Raw genomic sequence first — 13,794 nt, forward strand, 5'->3', positions numbered from 1 at the left:
TTCTGGATAATTGGAATGAAGTTCAGATCAAAGTTCTGTAACCTCAGGCTACTCTTCTGTACACTGCAAGCTAGACTCTTAATGATATAGCTCTTACAATATGAACCCTGAAGATATATCTGCAATCTGTCATAAAAGCTGTATACTGTCTCTGTCTGTATGTCTGCTGCTGTCTCTCTGTCTCTCTCTGTGTGTTTGTGTTTGTATGTTTGTATTGGTTATTGAGATAGGGCCCTACTATGCGGCCCAGGTTGACCTAGATAGAAGTAGCTCAATCTAGTTTCAACTTGTGATCCTTCTGCCTCTGCCTCTGCCTCTGAAGTACTGAGGTTATAGGTATATGTTACCTTGCCTGCCTCTTAGTTTCTTAAAACTATATAAATAGTGATGCTAGGGCTGGAACCTGGGGCCTCATGCGTGCTACAATGCTTTATGTAGTATTTTAGCCAAACACTGTGATTAAATAGCAGAAGTGAAGTGCTGGCCTAGAGCAGCAACTGTTAGTCTGGTTGAAGAAATTCCTGTGCAGGACCATGCTGCACCATGCTGTGTCTGTCCTTAACTTTCTCATTTGCTGTTTTCCTAGTTCCAAATGCTGCTGCAGCTGCAATCCCTCGGACACCTCTGAGTCCAAGTCCCATGAAAACCCCTCCTGCAGCTGCCGTTTCTCCCATGCAGGTAAGAGCCTAGGATCGTTGAAGGCTCAGAAAGCTTTAAATATGCATGTTAGATCCTCTTTTTCAGTCATGCACATGTCTCAGGTGAACAAATGACTGCCTCAGAGGGATGTTTGTTAGATTTGCTTGGTAAATACCATGAGTATGTGTCATTGAGGCAAATTATAAATGTAAATTGTGATGCTGTTCTGGAAGCTTTGATCTCTCTCTAAGATGGTAGGTGGCACATTTTATCTTTTGCTGTCTAATAGACCATTTCAAATCTTGCAGACTTAATGGCTGGAGAGATGACTTGAGCAGTGATGAGAGCTCATGGGTCTCAGAGAAGACCTATGATCCGTTTGCAGCACCCTGTGACCTGAGCTCCTTGGGTGTATCTGACACCCTTTTCTGGGCTTCCTTGGCACACCTGAATGCAAGCTCACATATCTATACATTTGCACATACACAACCCAGAGTTAAATGTTAGTCTACTCAAGGCATGGATTGAGAGAAGTGCTGTTCATTGAAGGCCATTTGGCACAGTCAAGCTCAAGGATATGACTTGCTGATCCATTATAAAGAACTTGGAGAATTGCTATTCTTAGCCATTGTTGGAGTGCATCCTGGAGCAGGGCAGAGGGCTGTTCTCTGTAGTACTCCAGAGACCCTCTTGTTAGGCTGTTTTCTCAGCCACTTTCAGAATATGCCTGAAGCAAAATACTTTAACATGGGTGAGAATAGCCGAACTAGTCTTCTGTAAATACAAGTAGCAGTGGCTTACTCCCTAAAGTTAGGCCTTGGGACATTTTCTTTTTTAATTGACATTTCATGATTGGCCCTGTGGCTTGTGAGTGGACTTTTAAACTCTTACAGTCTAAGATAATTACAGCCTCTCAGCCAGTGTGCATTTTCATGTTTATACAAGATGTCTTCTTCATTTTAAAGGAAGGCAAGGAAACTCCATGTTTTACCATGTTTTAGATTTAATGCTTTGTAGATGTTCTTTATTAATCAGATTTGAAATCTAAAGGTACAGAGCAAGATGCCAAGTAAAACAAGCCTCAAATAAGATGAATAATGTACAGCTTCTGTCTGCTTGTTTGCTTGCTTGTTTTTCAGACATGGTTTTTCTGTGTAGTGCTGGCTGTACTATAGACCAGGCTGCCTTGAACTCAACAGAGATCTGCCTGCCTCTGCCTCCCAAGTGCTAGAATTACTGCCTGGATAGGTTTTTAAAAACTTCATGGACAGGAATCCTTGTTATGTGGTTAAAACAAGAGTTGTCTCAAACAAACGGAAAGCTGGGTAAAATGTAGGAAGCCATTGTTTTCAGACATTGCACTGCTATGGTCCCCGAAAAACAATACTGACAGATGAGGGAAGTCCTGCTGAGGCTCTCTTTTCCTGGAGGCAGTTTCTAGGTTGTGGTTTAGGGAGGATGATCTAACTTGGAACAGAAAAGGATATACCAGTTAGATCTGAGGCTACAAAACAACATTCAAGGAAGAAGAAGTTGCTAGACTTTTCAGGGCAGAGCTGCCTTTCTCTGATTGAAGTGAAGCCCTATATGGCCTGGCAGGAAGACTTTTCAGACAGACGCTTTCTGTAGTTTATACAGGGCATGGAATCCTGTGATTTCATATCACCCACTATGAAGAACCTCCTTGAACAGATAAGGGAATAAAGTATATCTAGCTAGCTCTTGAGTGCTTGATAGCCTAGGTCTGCCCAAAAGACTGTAAAAGTAACTTCCAGAAGGATCAGGAGAGCTATAAATAACTGTCTAGGCGGTCTGTAACTCCCAGTGAGCCAGGTACTGTAGGCATTGTGTGTGTGCTCTGCTCTTGGTGAGTGTTGGCTGCCCGACTCCATGACTTGTGTGCTCTGCTCTTGGTGAGTGTTGGCTGCCTGACTCCATGACTTGTTTCTAATGAATAGCAGCAGTGACATAATGGCACTTCTCAGAGAAGGTTAGAAAGTTGACTTCTGTTGAGAGTGTTACTCTTAAATTCACTCTTCTTGCTACTTAGGTTCACCCACTCTGAGGAAACCCTCTGTAGTTGCCACATTGTGAGCTTGTTTGTGCCAAGGACCATTAAGTAATCTTAGAAGTGGCTCTGAGTCTCATCAACAACCACTGCTGACAAACTTGTAATCTGGAGATTTCCCCTATACCTTACCTCCAGTCTGTCTTTGTGATAACAGATAGCTAGATTTGCCTGCTCACTGAAGGCCTGGAGCTGGAGTTATCTAGCTAAGCTTTTGATCCATAGAAATCATGAGATCATAAATGTTTATTGTTTAAAGTCACTGTAAAATATTGGGGTATTTGTCGTACAGTGTACATAATTAATATAGTAGGTTATTTCTGCTAGCTAAGACTGCCAAAACAGTCTTAACAATTTTTTAATAGAATCCAATAAAATAAGATGTAGTTTTATATTTATATAGAAATGCAAAGAGATTTGAGTATGTGAAAACATTTGGAGGACTTGATTTCAACATTTGCAGCATGACACTAACAGTATGTTTCATTCTGGAGAGAGATCAGGGAGTGGATGGAGGCCTGGGGTAGATGAGCTGATTCAGCACAGCTGTCAGGGTTATGTAGTATGAGGGTCGAGAAAGTATATGACATACTGAGGTTGACCAGTAGACTCAAAATGATGGCACTGTACATAAAGATTCTAGACAGCAACAGTAGTGAAAATATTTGTATTCTTTGAGCATGTGAAGGCTTCTTATTTAGGATACACACATGAACAAATGAGTCATAAAAACAACTGATATTTGGGTGTCAGGATTTTTAAAATTTGTCTTAAACACATGGCAAATAAGCAAATATTGTAAATATATGCTCTTATACCATGCATAAGTATGTGAAGTATACTTGCATGCAGTAACTTGAAGACAGCGTGTACTACAGGGCAAGCGATCTATATGTAAGCATATGCGAGGGTGGTCAGCATCAGCAGTCATCAAGGAGATGGAAGTGAAGCTCACAGTAAGATAGCAGTGCATACTGTGGGCAGAATGAAAGGTTAGCGGTGTGAAGATGTGAATAAGCTGGGCCTTTTGCGGAGCTCTTACGAGAAAGCAAAACAAGTAGCTGGAGGTTTGTTAGATTTTAAAGAGATAGGTCTGAGGGTTGGGGTGTAGAGGCAGAGGTAGGTGGATCTCTGAGAGTTTGAGGCCAGCCTGGTCTATACCTAGCAAGTTCCAGGACAACCAGGGTTACTTAGTGAGATTTTTGTCTTTAGGGTGCTTTGGGGGCTGGAGAAAAGCCAACAAGCAAATAGAAGTGCAGAAAGAAGCGTGGACAGTCTGTTAGGTATCTTATAGGTTGGAGCAGTAATGAGGGAAGGGTGTTTAGGCTGCTGTATTTGACTACATCAGGGGACAAGGAAACACCTAATAGCGCTTTTGTCAGGGGTACCGATTAAAGGCCGCAGCCTAATCCAGGGAAGTTGTCAAATTATCGAGTGGGAGACATAGTTGAGGTCTGTTTGGAATGGGGACAAGAAAAAACAATAAAACCACTATAGAAATATTTCCATATTTCAGTTTGGAAATTAATTTTGTATTTAGTGAATTGGCATATGGATATTTAAGTTCTTTAAACAAAAAAATTAAGTTTTATTCAGAGTGCCAGAGGCTGTTAGGATCAGTGGTATATGTTACTATAATAGGGTCCCAAGGAAGTGTCTTTGTGTAGAGGGAGTGTCCTTGTCTTGACTGTGCCAGTATTGTGATGCTACCATTAAAGGAAACCAAGTGAAGAGAATGCTGGCTATATTATTTCTTAAAACCACATGGGAATAGAAATGAGTTAATTTTTATTTTATATGCATTGGTGTTTTGCATCACATTTTTCTATGTGAGGGTGTCATATACCCTAGAACTGGAGTTACAGACAATTGTGAGCTGCCATGTGGGTGCTGGGAACACCGGTCCTCTGGGAGAGCAGCCAGTGGGTACTCTTAACCACTGAGCCATCTCTTTAGCCCCATGAATTTTTTTTTTTTTTTTTTTTTTTTAGTCTACAGATCACACATTGTATGTGTCTATTGTGTGTTTATACCTTACCACAGCAGAACAAAGGAATTATTCATCGTTTATAATTAAACATCTACTTTTGGAAGCCTCTGTTTTTTCTGTGATTCTTGGGACTAGACTTTACATGCCTTTGTTTTCATTTCAGAGACATTCCATAAGTGGTCCAATCTCAACCTCCAAGCCTCTGACAGCCTTGTCAGATAAGAGATCAAACTATGGAGAACTTCCTGTACAAGGTACAGCTAACATGTTTACATCATTTCACTGTTTTGTTAATTTTTACATTCTTTGGCTAAATTACTTATTTCCTTAGTGCTGCCATTATGCTAGCTGATCTGGCATATCCAAAGTGTTTATTAACATGTCCTAACTACAAGCAGGGAAATGAATGAATTAAGTGGCACCAAATGACTTAGAAAGAGTCACCTGCATGGCATGTCTCACTCTCATCTCTAGAAATACATTGCTGACTAAAAGCCTGTATGGTCCTGGTCTATAGAGATTTACTTTTAGTAACCATGCTGTTTGGCGGTTGAGTGCCTTGGATTAGGAGGAGAGACGAGCCTGAAGGCTAAGAAAAGTAGAAATCACCTTCCCTGTACTTCTGCCACCTCAGCATTCATCCATGCTGTTTTTGTGTGTGACCTTTCCACTCTGTGCAGAGCATCTACTAAGAACATCTTCAACCAGCCGGCCCGCCTCTCTTCCAAGAGTCCCTGCTATGGAAAGTGCCAAGACCATCTCAGGTAATGACTTTCATCTGAAACATTATTAAAAACAAAAACATCCTGGAAGTTTTTACCTCCCCACATTGTAATAGATGACATGTTGAAGGTCTATCTTTCTGAAAGTTGAGAGTTAGATATGCAACGACTGATTTGAAGAATTAGTCAAAACACACCCAAAATCCCTAGAAGCTGCTTGTGGGTATGCTAAAGCCCCTCCCAGCGCCAGCGCAGAAGCTTACTGGGCTTGTCTCAGCATTTCGCTGCTGACATTACTCTCCCTTGTGGCCTTTTCATTGCACCTGGAAAGGAAAAGTCTTGATAGCTCTGCTGTGGTCTGTCTGCTGTCCTCCTTACATGGAGTGAGCACGCCCTTCCCTCTGTCCTCTCACCCTTGCTTCCAGCGGACTGCAGAGAAGGACTGACATACTCACAGAAAATGTTGTCTCATCTCATAGCACAGCACTTTACAGACCTACTGCTTTAAGACATACAGTGTACTTGAAAAAAAAAGAATAGCCATAAAATTATGCTTTAAAACATGTAAATGCAGCATTCTACAGTCATTTAATATGAGAGAGCATCTGTGCCTTCCGGAGCTTTAGGGTAACACTTTACTAATGCTGCGTGTTTGTCCTGATTTCATTCAGATCTTGTTAGCCAGCCAGGCATAGGTGTGGCAGCACACAGCTGTGTTCATGTGCAGAGGCTGAGGCAGGAACACTTCGAAGTTCCAGGACGGTTTTTTTCTGGTGTCAGCCTTGCAGAATTAATGATGGTTGCCTGATACCTTTTCCTTTCTGTCTCGTGGTGTGCGTTTGAAGCTGCATCCAGCTCTGTAGAGATGCCTCTTTCCTTCCTCCTCTCTTTCAGCAGTGCTTGCTGCACTTAGAGGAGTGTGCTTTCTTTAGTTGTGGGTACTGGGTAGTTGCACATGCTGCTTTGGTTTTGAGTTGTGTTTGGGTAGTCCTTGATGTGTACCAGGTAGACACTGTGAATGCTACATATTAATAAGGCACTTGTTCACCTAAGATGTGATATGCTTTGTATTTGCACTACCAACCTTTCACAGGTTTTAGATTCTCTACTTTTTTATGATAATGTCTCATTCAGTAGTCCAGGCTAACCTCATGTTCATAGTAGGCCTCCTGCCTCAGTTTGAAAGTACAGGAATTCTAGACATAAATCACTGTTGCCAGCGACATGGGTGTTCTGAGTGAAAACTAAACCCAGTCATGAGTGGGTTCAAGGAGTAGCTCCTCCTCTCACATGGTAATATCTGTTCTTTAGGACTATTCAGAAGAAATTCTCAAGCTCAAACTAAAACAATTTAAAGCATGTACAAATATAAAAAAGTTCATCATATCTCCATCTTCTTCCCACCCCTTTCTTCACTTCTCTGTGTTCCCCTACACAGTTACTTTTTTCATATGTACTCACATGATTTTATGACCTGTATAGCATCCAGGAACCACAAGTGAGAGGAAACATATTTGTCTTTGTGAGATTGGCTGAATTCATATAAACAGTATAAAATATCAGGAGACTGTCTCATTAGAGTGTATGTCGATTTCCCGGCAATGATGAAAATTTGTTCTTTTTGGTATGGAGAAAAAATCCACTGTGTGCACATTCACAGTTGCTTTGTCCCGTCCTCTGTTGTGAGATCCTAGCTTGCTTCCATGACTCAGCTCATGTGAATAGTGCTACAGTCCACATTGAGGCACCAGTTCTTCTATGATGCCTTGATTTGGATAGATGGGAGTTCTAATTTTAGTTTTGGGTGTAACCTCCATATTGAGTTGCACAGCGGTTGGACTAATTTATATTCCACAATGACTTTCTCATAGTGTCTCGACGGAGTAGTGAAGAAATGAAACGGGACATCTCTGCGTCCGAGGGAGCGTCACCAGCCTCTCTCATGGCTATGGGCACCACATCACCACAGCTCTCCCTCTCTTCCTCTCCCACTGCATCTGTCACTCCAAGTACCCGGAGCCGAATAAGGTAAGAAACGTGTTCTGTGTACTGTCCCTGGCCTTTCAGAGTAAAGGACCTGCTTAGAAGTCAGTGCTGACTGTCCCCCTTTCTCTTTTCCTGTTACTCAGTGTTGACTTCTGTTTTGTTTGAAACTAGAAATGGCTCAGTAAGTGTAGGTGAGACATCTTCAGTCTGAAAACTCAAGTGCTTGCCTTTTGAGTACCAACGTTAAAGCTTGAACATTTCAGACTTTGTGTTTTCTAATTAGAGATGTTCTACTGGTAAATTCTATGCAGATACTTCAAAATCAGGAACTTGCTTTTGGGGATAGTGTTGCTCAGTGGTTGAATACTTACTTAGTAAAGGCCTTGGGTCCAATTCCCAGTGTCATAAATAAGTAAGTAAATAAGGTGGAGGGAGGACAAAGAGAAAGAAGCAACACAAGTAGACACAGGAATGACCACACTCAGTACTCAGAGGATGGAAGCATGAAGACTGTGTGCTAGCCTTGGCTACAAAGTAAGACTGTCTAAAACAGACAGACGAACTAGAAAAAACTCAGAAATCCAAAATACTGTCCAACCCATGTATTATGAAGTGGAAATGTGGGCATCCTGGTAGAGATTAGAGAAGGCTTCCTAAGGAGGTAGAACCTGCAAGAAGCCGTAGGATTGTGGATACGACATTATTGACAAGATAAGTAACTTGAATCCATGTAGGAAAGGGATGACTGAGTGTGTAGTCTGGGCACATACATGATGTAGGAGATGCTATGTGGGTTCAGGACACAGATACAGCCAGCCAGAGGCCTATGCCTACTGTCTTAGGACAGAGTAGAAGCCATGACTGAGTAGCTAGCTGATGGGACCTCTGTGAAGTCAAACTGGCCCACTTTGTTGAGGTGCGAGGTAATGAGTGGAATGAATAAGTTGAGATGATGAAAGAAGTTTGTTCTTCTGCAGGAAAGTCCAGAAAACTAGTTAAAAGGACATTTGTTCTAGTATGGTGGGTCAGGGTTATCAAGGGTTGGAGAACCCAAGAAAGGCTGGGTCCAGGAGTTTTTGCAAAGGCAACAATGACTTTAACAATAGATTTCTATGTAAGGCATGCAGGCCTAGCAACCGTGAGTAAGACTCACACTGGACATCAGACAACAAGGTGCTGTGCTAATCATTGTTCAGAAGTACATAGAAGTATGAGTTCATGTTTTAGAAGTTCTTTCTGGCAGAAGCTACTCTAAGTAAGAGCTCAGCGGAATGGTAACACATCCTATAAATCATATAGGAGACAGAAGCAGGTGCCTCTGTGAGTCTGAGACTAGCCAGGACAAATAATCAGACCTTCTTCTCCCCTACACACACACACACACACACACTGTAGGAATGAGGGAGACTGTTGACAGGTAAAAAATTAAGCCTAGGAGGCCTGGGAAGAGCTTCAGAAACTTCACTATGTATTAATTTCTAGGTTTTAAGGTTAAAGTGTAGCACTTGACCATTCAAACTCAAATTATGAACTTTAAAAAAGATTATTGCAGACATAGGAGCTTACTACCTTGAACTTTAGATCTTCTACCTTAGTTTCCCAGGTATTGAGATTATAGGCTTACATCACATGCCTGATATATGAACATACTTTTCTTTGTTTGTTTATTTTTATTTATTTATTTTTTTAAAGATTTATTTATTTATTATATGTAAGTACACAAACACTCCAGAAGAAGGTACCAGATCTTGTTACGGATGGTTGTGAGCCACCATGTGGTTGCTGGGATTTGAACTCATGACCTTTGGAAGAGCAGTCGGGTGCTCTTACCCACTGAGCCATCTCTCCAGCCCCATGTATGTTTATTTTTAAATTGTCTTTATTTTTATTTTATGTGTGTTTTCCCTAAATGTATGTCTGTGAACCATGTCTATGCAGTGCTCCCAGAAACCAGAAGAGGGCATTGGATTCCCTGGGCTGTCTAGTGGTTGGTGGGAATCAATCCAGCTTGGGTCCTAGGGAAGAACAGTCAATGTTCTTAACTTCTGGGCCATCCCTCCAGCCCCATGAACTAACTTTTAAAGCCATACCTCTTGTGTGACCAACCTCTGAGGAGTGTAAACCCATAAGCAGTACATTTTATGCATAAGTAGACAGTGCAAGGCTGCAGCAGCTTGGCCATTCTGCCATGCCAAAGACTTGTTAGGCGCAGTGGACCACATATGTACCCTGAGGACTCAGGAAGATGAGGCAGAAAGGTGAACTCAGGAGTTTGAGCTCAGCCTGGGACACAGTGAGCTTTTATCTTAAAAATTAGGGTATACTTAATATTGTTTAGAAGTGATATATAGTTTGTTTGTTTGTTTGTTTTTGCAGTGGTGGAGATTGAACCTAGGCATATTCTAGGCTGGCTAGCTTCCTCCCCCCAGTCTCTCTGCTTGTGATGTTTGAATATGCTTGACCCAGGGGGTGGCACTGTTGGAGGTGGTGTGTCACTGTGAGCTTGGGTTTTAAGACCCTCCTCTTAGCTTCCTGGAAGTCAGTCCACTCCCAGTTTCCTGTGGAACAAGATGTAAAACTCTCAGCTCCTTCTCCAGCTCCATGCCCGTCTGGTTGCTTTTTTGCTCCTGCCACAATGATAATGGACTAAACCTCAGAACTTACAAGCCAACCTCAATTAAATGTCCTTTACAAGAATTGTCGTGGCCATGGTATCTCTTCACAGAAATGGAAATCCTAACTAATATACTATTTATCTATCTATTTTGAGACTAGGAACTTTCACCAAAGCCTAGACAAGTCTTGAACTTGTAGTCTTCCTGCCTCACCTCAGAAATGGTGGGGAATGGTGGGATTACAGTCCCGCCCCACCAGGCTGGACTTAGGCTTGTAATATAGTTTTGGTTTTGGTGTGTTGTTGTTGTTGTTGCTTTGAGACAGGGCCTCGTGAATTTTGTATGTACCAGGGTAGTGTAGAAATTCACAGAACTCTCCTACCTCTGCCTTCTGAGTGCCTTTGCATATAGTGTAATATATGTTTTTAATGTTTATTGCTATCTCTTTTTTTCCTCCATATCATAAAATATAAAATAAAATTATTTTTACTATATGATATTTTATGTATGGATATTTTGCCTGAACATATATCTGTGTACTGCATGCACACGTGGTATCTGCAGAGGCCAGAGAAAGGCATTGGGTTCCCTGGAACTGGAGTTACAGACCATTGTGAGTTGCCATGCCAGTGCTTGGCATTGAACCTGGGTCCTCTGGAAGAGCAGTCTGTGTTCCTAACCACTGAGCCATTTCCATCCCTATTGCCATGTCTTCTCTGTCTCACTTGCCTAATTTTGAGCTCTTCATCTCACAAAACCTTGTCCTTTGTAGTTACAGTGAATACTGTTGAAATTGATGAGAGCATTAAGGACATAAGGAGATGAAAGGGTGGAAATAAACTAAAGCATGTTATGGAGTTAAGCAAGGTATTGAATAAAAGGCCCAGAGCAGTTTATATGTTGCCATATTGTGTTGAGCACCCTGGAGTACAGCCTATTACTCAGGAATGCTCTCAATACAGAATGTTTGTTGCCATGTGGATGAAGAGTAGAGTTCCTCCCTTTAGCCTTGACAGCTGTAGGTCTATGGGACCACAGACAGAAGACTGATGGTGAAATTAAATAAAAAGCTGTGTCGAAGCATAAAATGGCCTAAGTTTTGTGTATTTTTCTATTTATTTGAAAGTGCAGAGAAGTGCTGTGATCTTATTGTAGGACTCAAATATTTCAACTTGGGTTCCTTATTTTCACAAATTAGGGAAGAAAGGAAAGACCCCCTCTCAGCATTGGCAAGAGAATATGGAGGCTCCAAGAGGAACGCCTTGTTGAAGTGGTGTCAGAAGAAAACAGAAGGCTATCAGGTAAGGAGAGGGTTCTCTCATTCCATTGAAGCAGTAGCTGCACAAGTGCCACCTACCACGACTGACTGTGTACCTTACATTCAGATGGTTCTGTTTGGTTGGTTGTTTTCAAGACTGGCATCCTTGGCTGTCCTAGAGCTCACTCTGTAGACTAGGTTAGCCTTGAACTCAAAGATCCGCCTGTCTCTGCCTCCTGAGGGCTTGATCTAAAGGCTTGTGCCATTACTGCCTGGCTAAAATGATTTTTATACTGAATTTTAGGAACACATTCTCAAGTTCATAGTGAACTTGGTTGAGTGTCCCTGGGACAAAATAAGTTTGTGTTTGAAAAGTAACCAGTTTCCAGGTACTGTAAATGAACACCTTTAAAACTCTTACTTATTTTGTATTTGTGAATGTACCTGTGGAGGCCAGGGGACAGCTTCAGACATTGCTTTTCTCCTTCCACAGAAAGGGGCAGGGTTCTAGTTCAGGTTGTCTGTCAGCTTGTGCTGCAGGCACCACACCCACTGAAGAATCTCAGCCCTTCCAGGTTAAGTGCTTCTGTGGAGATGATGTCTGGATAAAGACTGAAAACATACACACTCCTCTTAAGATAGTTTAGTATTAGGTTTATATCTGTTCTCACAGCATTTGGCCATTCCTGTTGGGATACCTGCCACTCCTTCCTCTGTCTCCTAGCATTTTACTCAGGGTTTATTTTAGATGATGTTAAATATGACTGTGTGAAGATGACTTAATTCCACATAAGTTAAATGTATTCATTATCATCCTGCTAAAAAAAGTACTTTATATTCCCGGTATTCTCACATAAGATTTAAGGTACAGAGACTTTTTCCAGATAGCAATTGATTTTCCTCAGAAACTTATAGAAGTACACGAAAGTGATCAGAGTTCTGTATTCCTGGGCTCATAACAACAAAATGGCCAAAAAAGAACTAACAAAAAGAAATACTGAGGTAGTAGAGGAATTAGTGAGCAATGTCTATCATTAAGAGGCTTCCTATGGACAAATGTGTACAGGACCCAGGCAATGATTGTCAGTTCATTTAGGATTAAAGACCCAAGTGTATGCAGATGTCAGGCGGCAGTAGTCACTGAGCATCAACTAGAGGGCTGCCTGTTCCTAGCTCTTGTTAGCTAAGGTGGAGATTACAGTGAGGGTATAAGGACATGGGGAGCTGTGCATCGCCAGGCACAGTGTAAAGTGTTATAACTGCTGTGAAATGATTTAGCAGTCCTCATAGAAATTCAGAATTACCATATTATCTGACTGCTACATGTAAGGATATGTAAGCAGAAGACTTGAAAACAAAGATCCGAAGAGACAGTGTAGGTATTCTGGTCTCTATAGTAGCTTAATTCACAGTAGCCAAGAGGCAGAAAGTGGAGGGATCCCAGGGACCACTGGCAAATAAGGGCATACAAAGATATTCTCAGTCCTTTGTATATAAGGCTAGTGATTTTTCCGTGTTAATTTTGTATCTTGCTGCTTTGCTGAAAGTGTTTATCAACTGTAGAAGTGATAAACCTAAAAACCTGGTGAAGATTTTAGAGTTATTTATGTATAAAATCATATCATCTGCAAATAAAGATGCTTATGCTTCTTCCCTTGCATTTGTCTCCCCTTGGTCGCCTTCCAGTGGAGTGGAGTGGAAGCTCCATTCCATTCTATTATGACTTCATGGACTAACGGACATCCTTGTCTTGGTCCTGGTTTAAGTGGAAATTCTTGAGTTTCTCTCTGTCTAGTCTTGATGTAGAGTACCTTTATTATCTTGAGGTGTATCCTTTGTATCCTTGTAAGAATCTTGCCAGGACTGTTATCATGGAAGGACATTAGCTTTTGTCAAAGGCCTTTTCTCACCCCATGAAAGGATCATGTGGGTTTTGTCTTTCAATGTATTTACATGGTTCATTACTTGATTATGGTGGAAATTGCATTTGATGTGTTCTTAAATCCAGATTGCAAGTATTATATTAAGAATGTTTGCATCTATGTTCATAAAGGAGATTGATCTGTTGTTGTTGTTGTTATTGGTGGTTTTTTTTGTGTGGTTTTGGAATCGGGGTAATTGTTGCCTTGTACGAAGGATTAGAAAGTGTTCTTCAGTTTCTAGTTTGTGGAACAATTTTACAAGTATTGCCATTAAATCTGTTTTAAAGGTCTGGTTGAATTCTGTGCTGAATCTGACTTTTTTGGTTTTTGGTTTTTGTTTGTTTTGTTTTGTTTTGTCATTGTTTGTTTGGGAGACTTTTAATTATTGTTTTTGTTTCACTAGGGGTTATAGGTCTGTTTGAATTGCTTATTTGATCTTGATTAAATTTGGTAGATTGTATATATCATATTCACCTATTTCTTTTAGGTTTTCCATTTCGCTTTGGTAAAGTTTGTCCTTTGGATTCTCTGAATTTCCTTAGTGTCTGTTGTAATGTGCCCTCTTTCGTCTCTGATTTATTAATTTGGATCTTT

General features: G+C 41.1%; 1 protein-coding gene across 2 annotated transcripts in view; it reads left to right on the top strand.

Annotated features, from left to right (window-relative positions):
* Positions 1-13,794, top strand: part of Specc1l (sperm antigen with calponin homology and coiled-coil domains 1 like) — a 97,463-nt gene that overhangs the window by 52,517 nt on the left and 31,152 nt on the right. For both annotated transcript variants that reach the window (XM_021204334.1, XM_029542188.1), the window contains 5 exons: positions 587-678; positions 4,861-4,951; positions 5,378-5,461; positions 7,291-7,447; positions 11,219-11,321. In XM_021204334.1, the coding sequence (XP_021059993.1) occupies positions 587-678; positions 4,861-4,951; positions 5,378-5,461; positions 7,291-7,447; positions 11,219-11,321 (527 nt within the window). The remainder of the gene's footprint in view (positions 1-586; positions 679-4,860; positions 4,952-5,377; positions 5,462-7,290; positions 7,448-11,218; positions 11,322-13,794) is intronic.

The sequence above is a fragment of the Mus pahari genome, chromosome 9 (assembly GCF_900095145.1).
Source record: "Mus pahari chromosome 9, PAHARI_EIJ_v1.1, whole genome shotgun sequence".
NCBI classification, from domain to species: domain Eukaryota; kingdom Metazoa; phylum Chordata; class Mammalia; order Rodentia; family Muridae; genus Mus; species Mus pahari.